The sequence below is a fragment of the Platichthys flesus genome, chromosome 2 (assembly GCF_949316205.1).
Source record: "Platichthys flesus chromosome 2, fPlaFle2.1, whole genome shotgun sequence".
Classification (NCBI taxonomy): Eukaryota; Metazoa; Chordata; class Actinopteri; order Pleuronectiformes; family Pleuronectidae; genus Platichthys; species Platichthys flesus.
This window is the reverse complement of record NC_084946.1, coordinates 7,050,214-7,074,248: the sequence shown is the minus strand read 5'-3', so window position 1 is coordinate 7,074,248 and position 24,035 is coordinate 7,050,214. Positions and strand designations below refer to the sequence as shown.

Below are 24,035 nucleotides of genomic sequence, written 5' to 3'. Positions count from 1 at the left end.
GAGGTGGAGACTTGTTAATGTCAACTACAAATGGTGGTTGGTGATACTTAACCAGAACAACAGGATGTACCATCAAACATATTTCATACAAAATAATGATCGCTGCAGCTTTCAATCTGGGACTATTTATGATCATAAACAAGGCCTACTCCTGACCAGACATTTGATACCAGTCTCAGTATTTGAAGGTTTCCGGTACTTGGTGCTCCAAACATCAATTACTGCCATCTACCTATAAAGTTCGAGACCCAGCTCTAATCGGCTCGGTACTTTCGTCTGTAGTTAAGATGAGAGGAAAGCACATAGGAGCCCATTGTTTATGTAGTGGCGTGTCCACTGGAGCAGTCGCCCTGACGTCTGGCTGCAGCTGGTGCAAGGCAGCGCAGGAACCGAGACACAGCGAGACAGCTGGATGCAAAACACTCCGGCCCCATCTCACCGCCTCGGGTACAGCCGAGGAGCTGGGAAGTATCCGAGACTTCCCCCGAGCTCCCTCAACAAGCACAACACCGAGAGGCACTGCGAGCAAGTGGAGCTGCTCGACTGCGGCCTTCTGAAGAGGCGAGTGGTGGCATGATACACACTTTCAAGTGGGGAAAAGTGGGGAAAGGGAGGGAGGGAAACGAGGTGAAGGGTTACAGCATTATCTCTAGGAGGGTGGAGGAAGCTCAATGCATGTCTACAGCAGACTTGTGTTGCCTGGATGCCTGGAGGGAGGGTTTGGTGCAATAAACACTGGCTTGTCATTCACAGGGAGGACAGAGGAGGAGGGTTTAGCTCAGGGAGGGTGTGACGGCTTTTAAAGACTGGTTTGGTCGGTTTATGGCCCTAAGACACATAGCCCAAAAATCTGCCTGGCTGCACTGCAAAGGCGGTGAGAAAACCGAGTCACAGAGCTCTGCAGCAGGGGAGCAATTTCAAAAACAGTTCATTTATTCATAATGAGCTATCATTGTGACTGATTGCTGCTCCGCTTTCATTCTTACGGGCTCCAAAAAACGTAAGAAATGCTGGGATGTAGCCAGTTATCTGTTAAACTATAATCTGTTTCGTTGAGTGTTCCCCACATGATCCATTTCTTAACTGTTCGTACGTAGAGAATGAAGCTGTCCAGGTTCAGTGACACAGGCTGCTCTTTCAGACTTAAGGTTATTCGGCTGTTTTTTCCTCTTGAGCGGTGCCACTTTTCAAGCCCTCATTTCATTAATTGAAGTGGATCAACAGACGTTCACTTATCTAATTTAAGGGATTTGGATTTAAACCCTGAATTTCCTGCACTGAGAGAAGGGATGAGGATTTTGACATATCCTGAGACGCTTTAAGTCTCTGTGACTTTATAAGTATCACCTTCAAACCACACAAATCATTCAAAAGCTGATTTTTTTTATTCAAACAAACGCAATTATACAAATGACTAAGAACCAGCTTAACAACAGTTGTTTACTATATATTACATGCTTTTCAAATACATAAAATGTCTAAAAAAGAAAGGGAAAAAAGACAGACCCAGTGTATTTACAATACCAACATTTATACACAACTTCAATCTCTGAGAGAAATTGGGAGCACCAGTCCATGATTTCCAGCATGGAGGAAATATCATGTTTAAAAAAAAATTAAATACAGAAAAGATAAGATAAACAAAATGAACTGTCTTCTTGCAGTGACTGATCAGATGTGGCAGTAATATTAAAGTTTACTTCGAGTAATACTCAAGTGGTGTGACGTAGTAGAAGTACTTGGCTCAATTGTATGGTTAAGTACTGACAGTGAGATGTACTTAATACTCAGTAAATGACACACAGGATGACAGGAAGCACAGTGGCAGTTTGAAACAACGCTGTTTGTTAAAACTGGCTCTTGCGACTGTACATCGTTCCAGGAAGTAGCCATCTGTTCTGACTCATTTTTAATGAGCTCATTCCTTCATTTTGACGATGTCCTCATCAAGCCATGTCTGATCCTTCATGGTAACAGTATTCATACATGCGTGTAAATAGGAGAACATCAGCAAAGCAGTAGTCTTTTCTCCTTGTTCATAACGGCTCAGTATCCTCTTACAGAGACAGTCTTAGTCCTTGGTTAGGGAAGTCGGCATCTCCTCAGAGAAACACTGGAGAGTTTCAGTCCACAGCAGGTCCATGTAAAGTTTCAGTGCACAACCGCCATCACCACAAACACTCACAATTCCGCACATGTAGACGCTCCTCCTCGGTTTTGTTATGAATTAAAACACAAGGATGTGGGTCGGTTTGGCAACTGTGTTTGTGACAAACAAGTTCCTTCATTCTTTGGACCCCATTTACAGAAACATGGTTAAGTGCAGTCTAAGGCACAATGACAACGTGTCAAGGTGAGAGATTCGTACAGCGCGACGACAAGTGAGGCAACTACACTATTGTTCCCGGTTTTGATTCCTCGTGCCATTGAATTTGGTCGTCTGGTTCCATGTTTGTTTGCATTTGGCTGCTGACATCTATGTAGGATCTGGAAGAGGCACAGGAGATTGAAAGACATTAGACAGCTGGCAAAATGAATGTGACTGGTGAAGAATGGGTTTAGAATGAATTAACCCCAGGCTGTGATTATCCAACCCAATACCATGTTCAGGAGCTCCACTTTAAGTAGGAATGTAAAAACACACACAAATGTAAAATCTGCTCAAGGTGGAGTAAGAGATTCTAATCCAATAGACTTTTCATCCCATTCAGTGATCATCTCCTCATGGTCCACAAGCATTAGCAGAGCCAGTGATGTGCTCCTGGCAGTAAATGGAAAACCATCATAGTAGCCTGGGTTGAACCACACTAATATGATTCCATTCTGTCGGCAACAGGTGGCATTTGTGGTTGTCCACAGGACAATGAAAAGAGGTAAAAAAAAATTGAAGGGGACAAAACTTGCTGACGGAGAGTGGATTACCAGGGGTGGGGGAGGGGGAGGGGGAGGGATTGAGAAAGAGCAATGTACCCTTCCATCACCATCAGACCTTGAGTTTGTGATAGTATTGATTGAAGACGAGGGACCGGCGGCGATGGTGAGTAAAGTGTGTCGTGACGGCAGTATGGAATATAACCACACTGTCAAGAAAGAAGGATGGTAAAGCCGAAGAGGACGTCAGAAGAACAAAGTTCTTTGATAAGGAAATAGTGAAGAGCATCGGTGAGGTTTTCCAACAATGGTGTCTGCACCTTCAGACTAAGTAGAAAATTCAGCCCAGGCCCAGTTCATTAAATTGAAAAGACCTGCCAAGGGACATCTGACCTTTTTAGCTTGACGAGATATTTGATCAGTGTTATATTAGTTACAATAGCTTGACAGTTAATTATCGTGGTCTGCAGTTGTTGTTCTGAAACCGGGTAAAAGTCAGATAGCCGATGCACGTTGTCTCTGCAGCAACTGCAACAACAGCTTGACATCTTGCTGTTTGCTCTACATCATGATGTTTGTCCGCGTATGTTAATTTTTATAGCCACAAACAACTATATACACAAGTTTGCGTGCACAGTGGGATCATTTGGATGATGCAATAACTAAAATACTCTTCCAGGTAATATTAATTATTTTTTAGCTTGCAGCCACTAAACTACTGACTTCTTTGTCTTGCTAGTTTTTAGTCGGATGTTTTGAATGTTTGTTTGTATCTATGGAATAGAGTTCTTTTCATTTTCACACCATGAGACTGTCTCATTGCACCCAAGAGTTTAGGAGGTGCAGACATTCTGGATGAGCACTGAAGGGGGTGGGTGGGTGTGTGTGTGTTTGGGGGGGGGTCGTAGTATTGGCACATGGTTAACATGTCAGAACCAGACGGGTTCCTCTGTAACAAATCAAAACAATCTTTATATTGTCTTGTTCAGAGCCATTTTCTGCTTTAATGTTGTTTTACGTTTTTTTTGCACTTACTCCACCTTTAAAGTTAAACTCAGTTTCCAATCCAGGTTCAAACATTCTCACGCAGCAATGCAGCAGATGCAAACAGAAATTAAAAACACGCACAGCCTTCAAATGCGACAATGATCAGAGGTCACATTTTCCCTCTGCCACACAAGTGCTCTCCCACCACCAAAAGAAACCCGAAATGATGAAGGTAAAAATGATTTGGAGTTTTTTGTGATGCCCTGCCACTTTTCAAAAAAGATCCCCATCACCATGATAACCAAGTGGGGTAGTTTTACATTCTCGTCTCTCACCCTTTCCTCTGTGCTGCAACTTTGATTATTGTGGGGAAAAGATTAATTTTCCTGGTCAGTAGCATAGGCTGCAGCACCACACCTCTCTAAAGGCCCAACAGGGCGCGCCATCCTATTACCGCTCCGCCACTCAAACTCTGTGGGACATCTGCACATGAGAGGGGGCAAAGGTGAAGGGTGAATGGCAGCTCATGGGCAGGGAGCCTCTGCATGAGCCAGGACGGCAAACAGCAGAGGAGAAATAACAAACTACAAAAAAGAGAAATGTGACCACTGGATAGCAATATGCTTGCCAGAAGAGGAAGTAGGGCAGGCATGTTTTAATAGAAGCCATGCAGTTACCTTATCATACACGATAATGCACAATAAAACATCTCAAAAATGCAAAGTTCACTTCAACATGGACGAGCAGACTATAATTTACACTGCAGACAAACCCAAAGAAGCAAACGCACAGGCTCCAGTTGTCGCTGTTTACTTACTATGAACTACCTTTAGCAAAGGACACCTTACTGAGCCTGTGCCCTCTGGAGGATTGAGGCTGCACAGGGCTGGAGGCCACCTGTCTGGCCCGACAGCCAGGGGAGAAGGAGGAGGAGGGAAAGGAGGAGGAGGGCAGGGAAGAGGTGGAGGAGGAAGCTGAGGAGGAAGAACTATCAGGGAAAAAGGCACAGCGCCTCCGACCGTCAGGGCTGTGCCAGGAGGCCTTTAAAAGCTGTGAGGCGCCATATCTATAAGAAAGCAGGGCCCAGTGGAGAGTTAAGGAGAAGAATAGAACCATTCTGAAGTTCTGAGGAGGATGTGATAGCCGGCCCCTACGTAGAGTCTATTATCCTGCTGCTGAACCAGGCTGTAACATTAAATACATACATAACATGAAGGTGAAGTTAAAGAAAAGGTAACACTGGCTTCACAAGTGTTGTGTGTAAGGGATAACCATTCCAGGTAATTAAATACTGTGCTTAGCTCTGGGGATAAGGAGGATCAGGGAGTGTCTTATTGGATAAGGAGCTGAGTTGAGGCCAAGTTTTTCGTTCTCACCTGCTGTGGGCAGAGTGGCTGTATGGGGCTGTGCTGTAAGAGTAGGACTGCGGCGGTGGGGCATGCATAGGCATGTCATATTCCGACATGCCACCACTCATGTGGCTGTGCCAGTTTCCAGTAGAGGATGCTGAGGACGCTGTAGAAAACAAATGGTGCAATTTAGTAATGATTGACCTTCGTGTGAAAATTGTGTTAACATTATTTGCTAGAGACAGTGTTTACACGGTGCAGTGTTCTGACCTGATGAGAACATGTTTCTGTTGTTGTGGCTGTAGGGTGCAGGCATGGTCTGATAGCCCAGGCTCTGCTGTGAGCCTCTGTCGAACTCGTAGTATGGAGCTTGTTTGTGTGCGGCGCTGCGATGGTACCAGCCTTTCAAGTGCTCAGCCACCAAGGCCTTTTGGATGTTCTTGGTGACATGCTCGTTTCTGTGGGCCACCTGGCGGTTTCTTGGTGGCCTGAGTGTAGCATATGGGTGCTGTGACATGCCGTCTATCTCGTCGTTTCCATAGTGACTGTGCACGTCGTGATAATCTGTCGGGGTGGGGTGGTAGGAGGGGTTGACATTGTAGTGTCCCTCCATCTCGTTATACATGTAGTGTCCGTTGGAGTAAGGCTCTGGGTCTGCGTAGCTGGGGTAACCTGTGACATAATAAGCTGTTGTGGTGGGTCGGGCCCGAGGCTGGTAGGCGTAGCCGCGGGTATCTGGCTGAGCCAGGTTGGGCATGCTGCCTGTGTTGGCGTACAGGTCTTTTCTGTGGCGACCACGGGTTCTGCGTTTGTGGGTGTGGTTACCAGGAACACTGTACTCCACACTGGACTGGCTTGTGTAGGAGGAGCCGTCATCGAGGACCTCTGTGCTGTTGCTCCGCCGGGCTGGGTTGAAGGTGAAGGTTGGCACGGGAGGTTCAGGCTCTGTCTGGAACTGAGACTGGGACTCCAGACTCCCGCTACGCTGGCGGAAATGTTGTGGAGCATCCTCTGTCCTACAAGGGTAAAACATGATTTGATATATATATATATACATGTACAGCAAAAGACACAAGAGCTGCTGCTGAAAGAAAATATAGGAACAAACAGTCCCTCTATAAGGCCTCACCTTAGCTGAGTGCTGCTGTAGGCGTTGCGGGTGAGCAGAGGGGTAGGGGGCATGCTGCGGGCGTCACGTGGTTGTCTGGAAGCCGGTTTAAAAGGGCTGCTGTGGCTTGATAAGGCATCACGGTGACTGTAATGGAGAGGTTCCTGGACTTGTCCATAAATTAATCTGGAACAGAAATAACAACAGTGTTTTCAGGGCATACTCCTTTTTTTTATTAAGGTAAACACCTCTACCCTTGCTCACAAAACTGAAGAAGAAGAAAAAAAACATCTCCTTCCATCTGAATGGCTGTAATTTTAGAGTCCATTGATCTTTCTTTTCATGCAACAGTAAGCATTGTGACCATTCAAAATGAGCCGACATCCCTACAGCAACACATTGCTTCTATCATTTTGTAAACAGAGGTGAAGTGGCTGCCATCTAAACTGAGTTTCCAGAGCCACTTTCCTGTTTCTTTTCCTCTCAACTTGGACTTGTTGACTGCTCCTTCACAGGCAGTGACACGTTTTTTCTACATCTATTTTTAAAGCAAGTGCATTTGGGCTGATAAGAGGGAGATTGCTGGAGAGGCAGAAGAAAGACGGAGGAGATTACTGGCAGGAATGTAGCCCTGGATCTGCTTTACAGGTCTGAACTCGCTCCTTGCACAGTCAAACACACACACACTGGAAAATCATAAACATAAATACACTCCATTCGTGTCAGTGCTAGCTGTGTACCTGCTGTCTGCATGCTGCTCGTTGGCAGATACACGTCTCTCCTGGTTGTAGTGGAGGTCCAGGGTTTCTGCGTGGTGCGGCCGTGGAGAATACTGCACTGATCTGGAGCGCTGCCTCTGGGAAGAAAACTCATCATCTGGGAGATAAAAGCAACAACTTGGTTATAACTCATATATAATGGAGGATTGTGAGGAGAGTGTAAATACACGTACACTGAGCATTATCACGCTTGGACACTTACCATCATCCAGAGTAAGGCTGTCAGATAGGGAACTGAGGTCTGATGGGTTGACATCATCTGATAACAGAGGAGAGGAATGGTCCTTTACAAATGCTTCTTCTCATAGACAACGTGTTAATGGATTTGTAGTCGTTTGTGATATCTGAGTGTGAATCATTTCTATGAACAGAATCTACATGTCAATGTGCAAAATCTTTAGGCGAAGGACACGCTTTGGGGCCAGAAGCCTTGTGGTGTCCGTTTCTAGTTTGAGCAATCACGTTTGATAAAGCTGTGTGAATACCTGCTAAGATCAGTGAAGCTCTCTGGGTTGGCTGCTTTCCTTTCTTGATCCTGTAGGCGTTGATCTCCCTCTCAATATCCTCCAGCTTCCTCCTTGAGTCCAGGAAGTTATTTCTCCTCTTCTTCCTAACTGTCTTGCAGAGGTCGCCCTCGCTGGCTAACTTGATGGCTGCTTCTACAATCTTCTGCTGTAGCGCAAACATGCTCTCCAGATTCCTCAAATGTGGGTCCTGTAGTCACACACACAGATGTCAGAAGCTGTCAGCAGTTCTCCGAACAGAGAAACATACTTTAAATATCTCCTTGTTCAAAAACACAATTTATTAGAAACAGATAAAACATTCATTTTCAATGTGTTCACATTTTCTCGTTCATATTCAGTTTTCCGCATTGACTTGTAGATGTAAGCCAGCTACGTCCCACAACAACAGTTTAATTCAAAACATGCTATGTAAGCCTCGAAGCACATGTTCAACTTTTTCTCCTCATTTCAAAAAGTCCAATGAGCTGAACGATCTCCAGGCAATCAAACTCTCTTTTAGCAAAATAGCAGGAAAGGTAGTAATAAATCAAAACCATAGCTTTACTAACCGCATCATAGGGGAAAAGGTTGTCCAGCTTGAAGGTCGTACCAACACGGCGACGGATTTGGGGAGCCTTCTCACCCGTGGCCAGGGGATACTCCTGAGGTAATCTGCCTGTAAGCTCCTTCAAATAAGAACAACCACCCGTCAGTTGAGTTAAAAAACTTCACATCTTGAAGAAATCTGACTGAGCGAGACACTCACTGCTTCTCTCAAGCAGATCTTCTTCAGTTCCTCAAGTTTCTTTGTAAGCTTGTCATTAAGGTCTTTTTCTTTCTTCTTTAGCTCTGCAATCTTCTCTTTCTTCTGCTCCTCACTGACTTCTGAATCAGCAGAACCTGGAATAAGCACACATCTGATTAGCTTAAAAAAAAGACTACAGCTATAAATCATCGTTCTCATCAATCTGATGTGGAAGAGAAGCCATTAGCTGATCAACTCTCTGCTTACCGGCTGAGATGAGGCTCCCACTGCTGGCCATGATGAGCTGGTCTTTGATCTCGATGCTGGAAAGTTTAGTGATCCGCGGGGCGCAGATCTCTGTGAGGTCGACAGCGATGTCTCCTGAACTCCTGGTTTTGGCCATATTCGACTTTAGGGGACAAAATAAGGGGACAGTTAGGAGAAGGAAAAAAGAAAGAGTGGTGTAGGAAGGTTTGGGAGAAATAGATTTTTATGATAGCGCACTGGGAGAGTAGTGGCTCCATTTGCATACTCTGTTCTCACAGCTCGCTGCTCTCTCATCAATCAGTGTGGGCTCTATTCCTGGATGGACACTGACACACCATCTGCCTTTGAGCAAGACATGGGATGAATAACCTCATCTGACTGCAGACACACACACTCATCAATCTCCACCACGAAATGCACATCACAGCCCACTAATACTTTCTAATAGCTCTGATGCTCAGCAAATATGCACCATAAACAAAAACCCATTAAGCACTGACTGTCTTCGGGGCACTGGGACAAGTTTTAACACTATACAAGAACCTGCGCTGTAAACACACTGTGCCTTCTCCTATTCTCATTGGCACAGTCATAAAACACATGTATCCCTATAGAACTATAACACTTTAGCGCTTTTCCCATCAAGCCACAGACAAAGCAAAAACAGCCATAATAATATGAATTGCTCTGACTGTATCATTCTTAATATACTAATAAACACCCTACGAGCAGTTATGAGCATTTAAATCTGTGACTTTCAGTAGGTTACAATAGTTTTATTTATATTAAACGAGAGCCTTACAGCACAACATACGGTGACTAGCATCACGGGACCCATTGCTATTAAAGCTGTCATATCCCTTTGTCAAACTATTTACACAAGTCATAAACATGGGACAGGGATCAGGCAGTACATCACACGATGAACAGTCACAGGTGCACTAGTCTTGGCACTTTACAATAACTTCTCTCAGTCAATGTACAAACTATATAAACTCTGTGGGTTTTGATAATGTTGAGCTTAATCTCATACGAGGGTTTAATAAACAGTTTAAAGACCATAGAACACGCAGCATGTGTCCGCCAGTCATTAACTCTTCCATTGTGGGCTTTTTTCCACTCACTGACCCTGATCTGTAGGTGGGTCACCAGACACAAGACAAGCTCTCTCTACAAAGTCAAGCATCAGTGTAAGTATTGGCCAGTTTGATTGTGTTGGTGGGAAATGTGAACAACGTGACACAAGAAAACAGAGACTTACTTTGCTTTGCTTTCTATCCAGGTAGAACTGGTGCTGACTGATGGCCATCACCCAGATGGTTTTAATCAGAGAGTGGCTGGCATACCATGTGTGAATAACCAGACCAGTCTGTCCAAAGGTTCGCTTGGTCACTGTTCTTCTATGGAAGATAATAAACAGACATTAAGTACTTATACTGATGCAGAAGGAAAATCTTTTCAGCTACGTAGGTTGATGGTAGATAAACAAGGTTATCATTAATATAAAATATCTTAGTAAGCAGGGACTTGGAAAGAGAAAATATTTATACAATTGAACTTGCAAGGCTTTGTGCAGTAAATTTACTGAAGAGGAGACAAGCAGTGACATCACATTTGAAACAGATGTGGGATTTAATGACAGCTCTGAAGGCTGAGAGTAGCACATTAACGCTGTGAGAGGAGCAGAGGTCTATAACAACCATAGAATAATAAAGTGGCCCTTGACCAGTAGGAAGCAGTCATTTAACAGGCAGGCTACAGCCATTAACATGGTGTCCTCAATGCACCAAGGGCTGCAGATGCCCTTCACTATTTGTAAGTTGTAGGTTAAGGACAAGAGTGGTGAGAAAGCAGCAGCTAAAATGGGAACACTTTAAAAACTGATATGAAAAATAAGGTTGTTTGCTTTCTCTGACCTGTGTGGGTCGTTCACTTCCACTGCAAATTTCTTCTCCCGGAAATACAAATTCTCCAACTGCTTCCACTGAAACAACTGCAGAGAGAATGAGACAGAAAAGGGGGAGGGATGGGTATTGAGAAATTACACCCCTGAGTACACAAGCCAACACTGGACTTGAAATGTTGATTTACAGTAAATGAACAGAGGGATCACTTGATAAACAAAAGGCTGTACAAATACACATTTGTATAAGTTTGGTAAGAAAGCTACAATCTTCCCCACAGAACACAATGGCCCGGCAAGTATTAAAACAACTGGCTTTGTTTCTGCCAAAGCACCCTGCCTTTAAGCAAAGTTTTTGACTGACTGACTTGCAACATTAGCAGAAAGACCATATAACCGCTGAAGCCATGAATTTGACTCAGAAGGCCAGCCAGTCAGGTGTAAGTCCAGGCTAACACAGGAGCAATTATAATGCTGCTGCAACTGCAGGGAGTAAAATCGTGCCAGGCGTCGGGCCAGCTTCTCATTTCATTCTACCGTGGAGGGGAACAGAGGCAGAACTTCTCTGTGTCAGAAAGGAACATCTGCTGCACGGATAGTACGCTCATTTAACAGATCTGGAGCCACTTGCCTGAGTACAACTCCTCCCTGCTCTGATTAAAGAAAATACTAGAAGTGGCAGAACATTAAAAAACCTATATTTTTTGAATAAGCTGATGCTTTGTGGAAGATATCCCAAAAACCGATATTACTCCAATTCCATGAGGACAAACATACTTTGTTCTAAGCAAACCAAATACAGAACATTTCTTATCTTCCTGTACAGCAGTGACTCCCACATTGACTGCTTGTATCTTGATCTCAGAAGGCAGATACAGCACCACACCAGACAGATCATTTACAAGAGGACATAAGGAAAACGAAACATAAAGCCCTATTGAAAAGAACAGGTAATAGGTGGACGTTATACAAGGTCTTACCGTGAAGTTTTTTTTAGCTCTTATCAAATCCCTGGTAGGATTCTCTTGGGTTTGTATTGAATCCTTTGACGGTGTTTCCCACAGGGCTGCAGCCTGCTCGAACAATACTCTCTTGTCTGTTCTCAGGGAGCCAGATAGGTGTTGCAAGAGTTTCAGCTGAGCTGACCACGCCTCTTTAACCAGCCCCTCCTTCCCCTGACATCACTGACACCTCACACTGCCTTCCAGGCTCTAACCTGCTCTGCACTACTCTCCCTCACTCCCTCCCACACACACACAAAGCTCACATCCTTTTTAGCCAGACCAGATCAGCAGGTTGTTTACAACTATTTGCACTTTGCTTTCCGTCCCTCACAGATAAGCCATCAAACCTATACAGACTTTGAATAATTCACTCGAATCTGGGAAGTTCTCTGCGTTTCATGTTATAAATACCACACAAAGCCCTGTTGTGTAGCTGAATTCACTATGACCATCCCCGCCCCCTCGCGCAAACATGATAGGAATCTGTCACTATGGTCTAATCATTCATAGCAGGAGCCTCTAACCAGGTAGAAAGCTTGTACTATATGGTCTAATAGAAGCTAACAAGCATGATAAACCAGAGGAAATCTAATTTTACATGGATTAAAATTCCCTTCTCTACCATACTGCTATTGTTCCTTATTATACTACTCTAGCTCATTAAAATAAATGCACAGGTTTCTAGTATAAAAATTAAATTTTTGGATGTGGGCATGGCGGAGCACTCCACATACCATTCTTGCCAATATTGCACTCATTATCAATCACACAGTCTGTCTGGCAGTGAAACAAAGAGCACGGCATTTAAGGAACAATAGGAACCAGCCAACAGGCCAATCCAAAACCTCATCCCATTGTGGAGGGAACCCCACACCATCCAGCAAGTCGCTATCACTTAGCACCATTTACATTGTAACAAAAGATAACAAGAGCCGAGGCAATAAACACTTTCACTGGATCATGCCTGCTGTTAGAGAAACTCCACACCTGAGAGACAGCAAACAGATGAAACTAAGACATGGAGACAAAATATGTCAGGGATGTGACACACCTTAAACTCAATCACAAGACTACAGTAGTCAACCACTCCAAAAAAATCATTCTCGATCTTCAGTATTTACAAGCAAGTGGATATTTCCCAGAAATGCCTGTGGTTTTCAGATGGGATCAGGGTGTTCAGATCCAGCTCACACCGACAACTCAATGTTCCCTACAGCCATGAGTCCACAGGAAAAAAAACATGGAGGAAAATGTGTCAAAGGCTCTGACTCACACGCCTGTGCAGAAAAAGATCTGCCCCACCCTTTACGTAACATATCACATACCGGCACTGGCAGATTGGCAACACTGTACGTTTCCACAACATGACACATGGCTTAAAGTTGTAATGACATGATAACAGGAAAACAGCTGAAGGAACTGCATCCTATTTTGATTTATGATAGAGTGAGTTTAATTAAAAGATAAATCACCGGGGGGTGGATGTGTTCAGTTTTCATTTCAACTTACTTTTAACTTTGATTTATTTTCACAAAGAAACTTTACAATCCCTTCATATCTTATATCATGTTGTTATTAACCCAAAGCAGAAACTGTCACCCACAATCAATTGAACATTTATTTTGGTTCTGTTGGCTCATCATATATGAAGACCAGCATGTGGTCTTAAAGAGTGTCCTGTTACCTGCTGGGAGAGAGCCCCAGTGACACAGAGACAGAACAGTTTCCCAGTTTAATTCAATTAATTAAGTGTTGACTTGCCATCTGCTTCAGTCCCATTGCATGACCTGGAAACCCAGCTTAATAGTTTGTAATGAGCAAATCTTCTCCTCTAAATACAACACTTCTTTTAGCATTGCTCTTCCTAGTCCCCTCTAGATCTGTGAAATACATATGATCCCTCTTATGTTTAGATCACATACAAACACTGTGTCTATACATAAGGCTAATGATAGTTCAATTAAATGACCACAAATGGCACTTCTCTCAAACACAGCTGAGCTTTTCGGTTTCAGGATATTCAATGAGTGATGAAACTGGCATGCATGCAGAGAAGATAATAATATATAATAATGATAATAATATTAATAACAGGACACTATACTATTGTAGTTACTTTAGACAAACGTCTTATGTTTAACATTGTTAAACATATCTTTTGAAAACTTGTTTCCACCTTCATATTACTTGTATCTGTACAAATTATAATATCCCGTTTATGTACACCCTGTACTGTGGAATTTCAAATTCCGATCATACTGTATACTATTGTTAACCTACACCCATTTATATATGCACAGACATTTTTATATAGTTATACTATATATAGTATTCTGCATCTGTGAAATACATTATATATATATATATCATTGACTTTGATTCATTCCTTTGAAACTTACTTTATCCATAACTACTACTTGCCTTATCCGTACCCTCAGACTAACCTAAACCTTACCTTACCTAAATCCAAGCATGTCTTCACCTTAATTTCTTATGAAATAGGTCTAAGAGATTTGCTTATGTCTCCACAAGAAAGACAAGCCCCATAACATGACTGTGTGAAAAGATTTAGGACTCCTACATGAAGTCCTAGACCACACACACACACAGCGGTATGCTGAGAGGGATTGCAGAGGGAAGGGAGGGATGGGCTGGGTTGAAAGCAGGGACTATGAACCAAGAAAGGAAACACTATCAATATTTACCAGATACAGAGAACTCCCTCCAAGGCAAAGGGAAAGTATCCAAACACTTCCAACTATCAGCAAGAGTGACAAAAAAGGTCATTTAGAAAGGCAACATTTTTTCCCAGAGCAGGAAGCTCTTGTCAGGTTCCCATGTGACAGTCCCCCCTTGTGTGGAGGAGTTGGGGAAGGCAGAGTCTAATTTTATTGAACCCCAACACCTTCATAGCTTTCTCCCAACTCTGAACATGCACCCACCCACCCAGCTGGCAGAGTGCCAACCCAAATCCCTGAGGCCCACAGCTTCCCACAGAGCACCATAATTACACCTTCCACTACGAGGGGCCAGGCAGAGACACACTGCGGCTGTGCCTATTAATGCCTCTGTATTCACTATAACAGCACACCCTGCTATGTCAACAGGTTCCTGCCTTACAACCCCAGCTATGACAAGTTCAATGAAAGAGGTTGAGGAGAAATCCACACTTTGGGTCACTACTAAATAACACTGTTCCAACAAAAGAGATGGTAATCACAGACACAAGTGCACTTGCAGTATTTATTTGTCTATTTTCCCTCCAAATGTGTTAGCCTTGTTGTTTATAGTACCTAACATTCAATTCCATTGTTTTTAATATTGGTTTGTTACTGTATTTGCTGTGAAACATTCAGCCTTGACTGCACACAGCACGTGCTGTACTGAAACTCCAAAGTATTTTCCCATCTGTGTCCCTCTTTCTCCTGACCAGCATGGGAAACAGGGTCCTAATTACACCTATTTACTGTTTGAGTGGATCATTAACTAGCTAACAAAAAGCGCAGGGCTGAAAAGTGGTTAAGTTATGTATTGCAATAGAACTTAACATAGGGGTGTAAACTCATCAGAGGTGAAAAAGGAGACAGAGATGTTATTAGTGAGTCTGACATTTGCTTTTTTTCCAGATATAATTAGTCTACTGTGATAAGTAATTAGCTTAACTCCATGATAAGGACCACAGGTCAGTTTAATCCTTATTTCTTCACTCTTGTCTCATGAATTAGTTTCATGTTCCAATACAAATGTGATTTCAGTAGAAACTAAGTTTTCATCACTCATTGATAAGAAATACATCCACAAAAATATTTTAAAATAAATTGCTTTAGTTCGTGTGTAAGAAAACCAATTATAATTATATAAAGCCTGCTCACTCACGTTAGTTCCAGAGGGTTTTACATGAACATTATACCAAACCCTGTATCCTTAGATATTGGACAAGGATATAGAAAGACTAAGATAGGAAATAAGAAATATGAGTCAACCAGTATACTTGCTACGAAATACTAACATCGCAAATCAAAGCTACATTAGTAAATGAAAAAAGAGCAGATGTAAAAAGAGTTCAGTCTACCTTTCTTGGTTTCAGCTTGTCCTGCAAATCGTACTGGCCAATGCCTTTGTAGCTGACTCCTAGCCACCACGGTAGTCCTTGCTTATCCTGCATGAAAACATGAACACAGACACACACACCAGCACTCATTAGAGCAGGAAGAGGTAGCTTTATTGGTTGGAGTAAAAAAAAGATATATATATACAACAATAAACAGAGGCCTGTTACTGCGGCAATTACCCCATTTGGTTCACAGCAAAGAAGAGATCAGATACATTTAAGGCCTTAAAATCTCTGAGTTATTTTAACATCACTGTTTGATCTCCCCAGACACCTTGATTTAATAGTGTTTGTTAGAGAAAGTTAGCAAAGGAAAACTGGAGGAATCACTTAAATAATGCTATGCTAAACATTTGCAGTAATGATTGAGTGCACTCCTTATCCCACCCAGGCAGACTCAGAACAGGTCTGTGTATTTCCACAGTAATGTACATGTGTGGCTGCTTTAGCTACAGGACATATTTTAAACAGGGAATTGTCTCGTGAAAAATCCTCAAGCAAAGCTTTTAAAATTAAGCGAATACAGGTAATATTGAGAAATCATTAAATTAAGAAAAAGAGATGAAGACAATATATTGATAGACTAATCAGGGCACCACACTTACCTTCACTGGGTAATAATGGACTCCGTATGTCGGCAATGACTCCACCAGGGCAAGATACCTTTAGAGGAAGAGGAACAGTTTAACAGAAATGCAGCCACTGTCACTTCATCACTGTCAATCGCTGGCTCTTGTAAAACAGACAGAGTGGGATTTAAGCTACAGTGAATGAGAAGCCACAGTCATTTGCAGTGACAAGTTGATCGATTTGTTTCAGGGCCGTGACAGAGCAAGAGAGATAGTCTATTGATCAGTTCAAGGACACAAATCATCCCAGTGTAAATGACCCAGGGATGCACTGAGATACAGTGCCGGGAAATATACAGTGGAGGATTGTGATCCTCCCCCTGCTGGCCGGCTGCCTAAACTAAGAGCACCTCCTCTAATTAATGACACATTCTGGCAAGGTGACAGCAGCCACCTCTTATAACAACAGCCGCCACTGAGCAGGCACACAAGGTTAAAGAGGAAGCCTGGTGTAGAGCACTGTGGAATCAGAGGCAGTAATGTCTAATGGAGGGTACATTTTGAAAACTAATTTTAAAAACCAAAAAGATAGTGTATCAATATTTCGCAACTTACTGCACAACTGCTTGTCCTCTGGTCAGTCCCTTCAATTTCTTGTAATTTTCAATCACCTTGTCCTCACTGCAAATAAACAAATAAAATTTGAAAGGAATAATCCATCAAGTGCTACACATTCCTGCCACAGAGGGATTGTTGTGAGAGGGCCCTTTCTTTGACACACATTGTGTCTGCTCATGCAGAAAATGCAGTCTGGCCTACTGGCCTGTTGATGGCTCTCATCCTCCTCTCCTGCAGATGCATCCCATTTACTTGCCACTGTAATCATCACTTTTAATTGCATAGCTCTGCAGCAAACTTACAACAGGCAGAAAGAGGCAGAGAGAGAGAGAGAGAGAGAGAGAGAGAGAGAGAGAAACATGGTGGCAAATATGTGCTCACGCATGCACTGTAAGACTGTCATTTTACTTTGGATATTAAACACAATGCATCTGCTTCCGAAGCTTCAGCTACCTCAGACGACTTTCAAAGCAGAGGAGGAGGGGCAGGAAGAGGAGCAAAAACAGCAGTGTGGAGGGAAGAAACAGAAAGACAGCAATCCTTCACACAGTCAGTGTCTGTCAGCACCTCCTTGTGCACTCTCAGGGCTAATGGGCAAACATAATTAACAGAACCCAGGCATTAATTAGTCACCTCATTAGAGGCAAAACACGTATGCCAAGAACCAGGAAGGGGGTGCTCTTACATACACTTTGTACAACCAGGAAATCTGGCAGCAAAATTTAAAGTGTATTAATAGAAAAGGGTGTTTCTTCTCCCCAACCCGCCACAACAACAGATATCTTACCAGAAATTGAGAGATGGGTGCTCCCTTAAAACTCTTGTTGGCAGAACTGGGAGCTGCTTCAGGTCTGATCTGGCAGTATCAGCACTAAAAAAGAAATCATACACAAGATTACCAGCAGCAAATACAGGCATTCAAAATAATAGTCCTTCTAAGAGGCATTTTGATCTCAGAACAGATTTAGCTTGCTCTTACTCTTTACCCAGTGTATGTGTGAACGCCAGTTTCCCATTAATTACCTAGACTGTGGCAGCTCGTAATAGTCGTATTTGTCCCACAACGTCTTGGTAACGAGCCGATACACTTTTTACACTTCTTACATAAAAAAAAGATCTCTTAGGGTTTTTTACTATTGCTTCATTGTAGAGTTGTGTGTAACCTTCTCTCTGTCTCTTTCTCGCAAACACATTGACACATCTGTCAGGCACGCATCAGTCAGCATAAAAATCTGTAGTTTCCACTTTAGCTGTGCGTGTTACAGCGATGGGCAGGCTGGTCTCAGAGGAACAACTATCTGTTCCTATCTTGTATGAGTGCATGACAGCTTACTTTGTGCATGTTCACAGTTATCAACCCCCATCAACCTGAATTTTCCCTAGCTACTACCACAACACAATCTCATTCTGTGGTTGACAGAAAGAAAAGAAGTTGAGCCGGTATTGAAACAGATATTTACCCCTCCAAGTTCCCTAGCAAAAGTCAGTGTAACATATCTTTTGCTTCCGCATCCTAAAGTAACCCTAATGTTTTTTTTTTTGCCTTTTTTTCAAAGAGTGTGGTCTTTCAATTTATGACAAGGACTTTTTTATTTTATGTTCTGATTTCACTCTGACCTTGCGCTCGCACTAATGCTTAGATTTGCTTAGGAGACCTTATATAGCAATAGAAAATTAAATACTACTGTGTGTTTAAAATGAATGTTCCATACTAGCATGTGGGCCATAAGGAAGGTAAGGTAAATGTTTACACAAGAATCTCAATCCAAGGTTGAAAAGTATGTAGAGAACAGTTCACCATGTTTTTAGTACTTTCACAGTGTGGTTTGAATTCAGTCACGGCAGCAATAACTTATATTTAGAAACCTTTAGAGAAGGCGCACTGTCAGGATATTATTTCCATATCTCTTATCTATAAAGAGTATTGCTGCTTGCCAAGACTAAACTCAAGCTTCACATATGTCTTATATAAATTCATTTAAAAAAGCCGGGACGGGGCCTTTAACTTAAAGAAAGTCTCTTGAAAGACATGAAAAAAATCTATTTAACAATATGAAATCCATTTCATGCAGCTTCTCAACAGCACATATCAGCTATCTGATGTTCTGCAGATAAAATACAGTATACTGATTCATCTTCACAGCACAGCCAGTGATCCAACCATGACAGATGCAGCAGGTACTGTTCTATTACACAGAGACTTCAGGTGTCACAATAAACACAGCAATGGTCCATGTTATCTGTACAGACAAACTGTGGTGTTTGTCACTGTCAAGGTCTGGCAGTGACCTAAGAGTCCCTTCAGCATCATGTAGGAGGGAACACAGGGTCTTCAGTTTCTACTGGACAGAAAGAGCTCTGGCTTGCTGGGCCAGTCCACTAGAGACCTGAACAAAAGCCATTTACAAACACTTGGCAGCGTCTGTCCGTGAGGAAAAGTACTGTACGAGCCCCACAGCTGTTAGAAATCACTGAAACATAACTCAGATGTGAAGGTCAGACCCTAGTTAGTATTAAAGTAATTACAACATATGCAATTAGTGTACCAGCTAAGTATTTGACAGTATCCTCTACATAAGAAAATAAGTATATAAGCCAATTTTAGGTCAAAAGCCATTTGACCTTATGTTTCCTTTTACTCAATTTAACTCTAATGGCATTTCACTGCCAGTAACATGGTAGTACAAAAGCATAATGATCCAGTTACTTGAAACAGCTTACTAAACAAAAACAAAGGTGAGCCACTGCCGGCTCAAGGGCAGAGGCACTTGAATCGCTCTCCCCCGTTGCTACCTCTCCTAGCTTCACTGGGTTTTGCTGCCATGGCACCTCGCTGTGTGTTTGATGGCATACATTTTATAGGGAACCGGGGCCTCGTGCTGTCGGGGTGATCTACTCTGCAGCCGTGCTGCCCCGTCAGCAATCTGGAATTCATTACTACGTCTGTTATCTCCCAGCAGCCTGCAGCGTGGGGCAAATCCAACACCCAGTACAGCCCAGCCCAACACGGCCTACTCAGTGTGGGAGAGATAATACTCATGTGTCAGCTATTCCACAGGGCCGAGACGTGGTGACTATGGGGGGAGCAAAATGATAGCCTGTTGCTGTGAATGAACCACTAACTAGAGGCTACACCTGCAAATAGAACTGAAGTCTAAAACTGTCTGGGTGTAATATGGGATCATATGGATACAATTAAAACACAAATGGGTAAATCAAACTTAAATTTAAAATTACCACCTGTAAAGATACAACAGCCGGAACATTTTAAGCTTATTGATGAAGCTGTTGACAACTGAGCAGCAGTAAAAACTCCCCTCGGTTACTCTTAAAACAGCTAGAGATCTTTAAAAATGTCACTCATTTCGGTGATTTCCTGTTTTCCAACACCCCTTTCATCAACTTGAGAAAACTTGGCTGTTAGTTATACCTGCAGGTGATGAGAACAACAGCAATAGTGTGCGAATCAATACATTAAAAGAAGATGCAATGTGAAAAAGGCAAAGGGAATTCAGATACACTCCAAGTACAATGTGAAACCTGATGGTGCATTAATTCAACGCACAGCAGGGGGTTGGCCTGCACCACCACAATAACACGATTGCAGAGAGTCTTCCCGACGCCAAGTTGTCTACCATTGGACAGTTTGTCTGGCTCATCCTTCTTAAGGAGGAGGAGGTCTCCCTAACTCCTCAACAGCTAATCTCACTACTCCACTGCCCCTATGGTGATACAGTGTAGAAGAGACACATTTATATTGTTTGAGTATATGAGGGGATTCTCTAAAAGAAGCAGAAATGAAGGACATCATTCAAAGAAATGAAAAAGTGTGGCCACAGGACAGCGGGGGATGCACCAGGACAAAAACACTTAAATCCTGGAGCCAGACATTTGAGGATAATGCCATTTATACACATTTCTCAAAAATAGAAAACACATAAACCAATTTTTTTTCAACTGACACAATACAAATGCTCCAAATATCCTACAACTTATTATAAATTAGATTGAAAAGGGGGAAAATAGTATCTTTGCAAACAAGAAAACAGATTTTGACACACACCCATTCATCCTGATTTTACCAGATTTGTTGGCAGGTTGTCACTTATTGTGCTTTCACAGTCAAGACAAAGTACAGCCCATCCCCACACCCACATGTACTGCACTACACTTCAGGGTGAAGTAATTTAGACACTTGAGGCTTAAATCTGAACCAAATCTGTAATAGATCATAATTAACATGTATCAGGTCAATGGTGCGGCCGATTAATGAGCACACGCAGACACGGCCAAGTTTTGCTTTCCACTTTTTTTGCAAGAGAACAATGGCGTGGGATGACAAGAGGTTACGCTTTATTGCATATTTTACCATTCAAACCACACACACACACACACACACACACACACACACAATTCCTTACAGAGCACAAATCTTTGTGTTCACATAAAAGCTAGAGATAGAGAGAGAGAGAGGGACAACACACAGGTTGTTCAGCTTCAACCTGCTCTGCCACTCACTCCAACAAGTAATGTTAACAAATGGCAGCCCTTCACTCCCGTGGCTGGTAAAAAAAAGAACATACCTTACCAGCAGGTAAAGCCTCTGAGAGCAAGGTCCACTATCAAAACATCATCTTATCTATTGAAAAGATTATGAAGCTTTAGTGCGTAATCTCCAAGTGACCAGATTGTGTAGTATTTCGTGTCACATGGGCAGCTTTTGTTAAGTGGTGTGACATTTATGAGAGATAACACAATCACCACAATAGTGAAAGAACGGCATTGGTAAAGTTTTCGAGTTTTAAACTGTGAATACGCTTTCTGCCTTCACCAGCAAGTGTGAGACAAAATAACAAGTGTTCTGATTTTAAACACAACCTTTAAACCGAGTGGATGGCAGCAAGCCAGCAGGGGTTCAGTTCAATGTCACAAGAGCAAAATAAAAAAGGAAATTATTAACCAAGGGAAGTCCAGTGTAAAATATACTTTCTGAACCTGATAAGTTGAGCATTAACTGGCTGTACACAGTGAATATTTACTCAGTGAGCACTGACCAAACAGCAAGACAAGTCGAACTCTGCTTCCTTGTCAGAGTAAAGCGACATACTCTCTGTAGATTGTCTAGTGTACATACAACTGCAGACGCTAGTTCTTAACACCAATACAGCAAAAATATTAAGATATATCCTGGTGCACGTATCTTTAAAGAACAAAAAATATATGTGTGTATACTCTCTACAGCTAAAAATCCTCCTGTAAATTCAAATTGTGTTTTAAATGATGTGTTTGAGATGGTGATGTGTGCGTTCAACTGTAGAATGAAGATCATTCAAATGTGCATGCATGCTATTGAAGAAACTTAGTGTAATATAAACTTTGTGTGTACATTCTCCCTCTCCAGTTAAAAGTGATCCTGTGACTTAAAGTTGGTTTCAAATTAAATATTTTCTTTAACTGCAGAATCTAGACCATTAACATTGTGTATGCATGTTTCTGTATATCAAAATAGCAGAACTATGAAAATTAGCTAGTGCATGTATCTTTTAAGAAAACAAAAACATTGTATGTGCAGAGTCTCATCAGGTAAACATGATTCTGAAGCTCAAAATGTGTACTTGATTTGACAAAGAATATAGATCGTGTTGTTTGCACTCAACTGCAGAATCTAGTTCATTAAAATGTTTATGCATGTATTGTATAACAATACAGCAAAAAACAAACAAGATATGCTAGTGAAGAGGCAAAAGCTTGGTGTAAGTGGATTTTACAGAGCTAAATTTATCCTATAACTTAAAATGTGTTGTAAAAAATAAATAAAGGTGCCCCTGATATGACGAAGACCTTTCAGATTAATCAGTTTTTCCTTCATTCACTACAATAACTTTAAGGTATTAATAAAAATGACTTCTTACCTGGTGTAAACTCCTTTAGCCTCCTGAAAAGGAGAAAATGATGCCGTTGGTAAAAGCAAATGAAACAACCCTATATTTACTAAGCGTGCTAATGTTAGCTATCTGCACAAAGTTGGACGATTAACACAGTTCGTGTGACCCCACGTTAATTTATACCACTTATTTGAAGCACAAGCTGACTGTTAGAGGACAATATGAATAATAAAGGGTCACATACATACAATGGCTGCGACTAAAACAGCCCCCCCCCCCAGGGACTACTGTTTTCAAATGTTGCGTGTCCCGGTCCGTCTGCACCCGCGTTCGGGCTGAGAGGCGACATTACAGAGGGGAAAGCGTGAGACAAGAACTCTTTCTTACCTGCAATGCGAATGCGGCTAACTTGAAAACATTCCCACTCTCCACTTCGATGGTCTCCTGCGGGAGAAAGAGGTGAATGAGCGTGTTTCCTCCGGAGAGCCCTCCTCACACACAGACTCGAGCCTGACTGAGCCGCACACCGAACACTTGACTTCAGAGGAAATCCTCGTACCTCGGCCCCACCGTTACCGACTCAACCACCGCCGCTCGCACGACACGGTGTTTCAAACTCCACGCGGCGTGTTTTTAACTATCTTTTCCAGCCGCAAGGTTATCGCCGTGGTTTCTACAAACGGGACAAATCCACAGCGGTGCGTGGAGACCCGAGCTGCAGGTCCTGCGGGAGGTGACGGCCCCTCTCGCTGATAGTGGTACGGTCCGACAGCAGGTTCAACAGTCTCCGTATCCCATGGCGACCAGTCTGCTCCCCGCGCGAAAAAAACCTGCACTGCAACGTCTGATCACGTGCTGCGTTCACCGCCCCCCGTAAATGTCCGTGTCCTCGTTTAGCATCTATCTGACCAGTGTAGTAAAACAGTCTGTGGTAGTAACCCGCACCTTGAAGTGTATTATCCGACCAAACGTAAAACACCATTCATAACCACATTCCTAATGGTCAATATCCGATCAATACCATGCAAAGATCTCCTCAACAAGGTCTAGGGACTGCGGGTTGTTGATGCTTTACTTACGCGATTTATATATATATATAATAATAATATATATATTTATATAATACATCCATAAACTTCAAGTCAGTGTCTATAACATTTGACTAAACTGTGAATTCTGTTTGTCATTTGAGTTATGTTGTAGAATTCCCAACAGCACCTGAAAGCAGCATTCTGAAAGTACGAGTGGGCTCATTAAAAAGTTTTTAACATGTAAATATTGTAAGTAGCAGATATTCTTCAGAATTCAAGAAATGTAGAAACGCATAAATGAA

The 24,035-nt window shown here is 42.5% G+C and overlaps 1 protein-coding gene across 4 annotated transcripts in view; it reads right to left on the bottom strand.

The window, feature by feature from the left end:
• Positions 1-1,366: 1,366 nt before the first annotated feature.
• frmd4ba (FERM domain containing 4Ba) overlaps positions 1,367-24,035 on the bottom strand; it is a 43,118-nt gene continuing 20,449 nt past the window's right edge. Inside the window, exons 6-24 of one of the 4 annotated variants that reach the window (XM_062395306.1) lie at positions 23,090-23,146; positions 22,730-22,752; positions 17,605-17,688; positions 16,815-16,880; positions 16,236-16,293; positions 15,592-15,678; positions 10,529-10,605; positions 9,874-10,012; positions 8,613-8,754; positions 8,367-8,500; positions 8,170-8,286; positions 7,580-7,808; positions 7,297-7,353; positions 7,056-7,191; positions 6,337-6,501; positions 5,478-6,223; positions 5,235-5,373; positions 4,676-4,924; positions 1,367-2,487 (exon numbers count right to left, since the gene is read on the bottom strand). In XM_062395306.1, coding sequence (XP_062251290.1) covers position 2,487; positions 4,676-4,924; positions 5,235-5,373; positions 5,478-6,223; positions 6,337-6,501; positions 7,056-7,191; positions 7,297-7,353; positions 7,580-7,808; positions 8,170-8,286; positions 8,367-8,500; positions 8,613-8,754; positions 9,874-10,012; positions 10,529-10,605; positions 15,592-15,678; positions 16,236-16,293; positions 16,815-16,880; positions 17,605-17,688; positions 22,730-22,752; positions 23,090-23,146 — 2,706 coding nt within the window. In that variant the 3' untranslated portion in view covers positions 1,367-2,486. Of the gene's footprint in view, positions 2,488-4,193; positions 4,342-4,675; positions 4,925-5,234; positions 5,374-5,477; positions 6,224-6,336; positions 6,502-7,055; positions 7,192-7,296; positions 7,354-7,579; positions 7,809-8,169; positions 8,287-8,366; positions 8,501-8,612; positions 8,755-9,873; positions 10,013-10,528; positions 10,606-15,591; positions 15,679-16,235; positions 16,294-16,814; positions 16,881-17,604; positions 17,689-22,729; positions 22,753-23,089; positions 23,147-24,035 lie in introns of all 4 variants that reach the window. The other 3 variants (XM_062395323.1, XM_062395314.1, XM_062395332.1) reach the window with 3 other exon arrangements.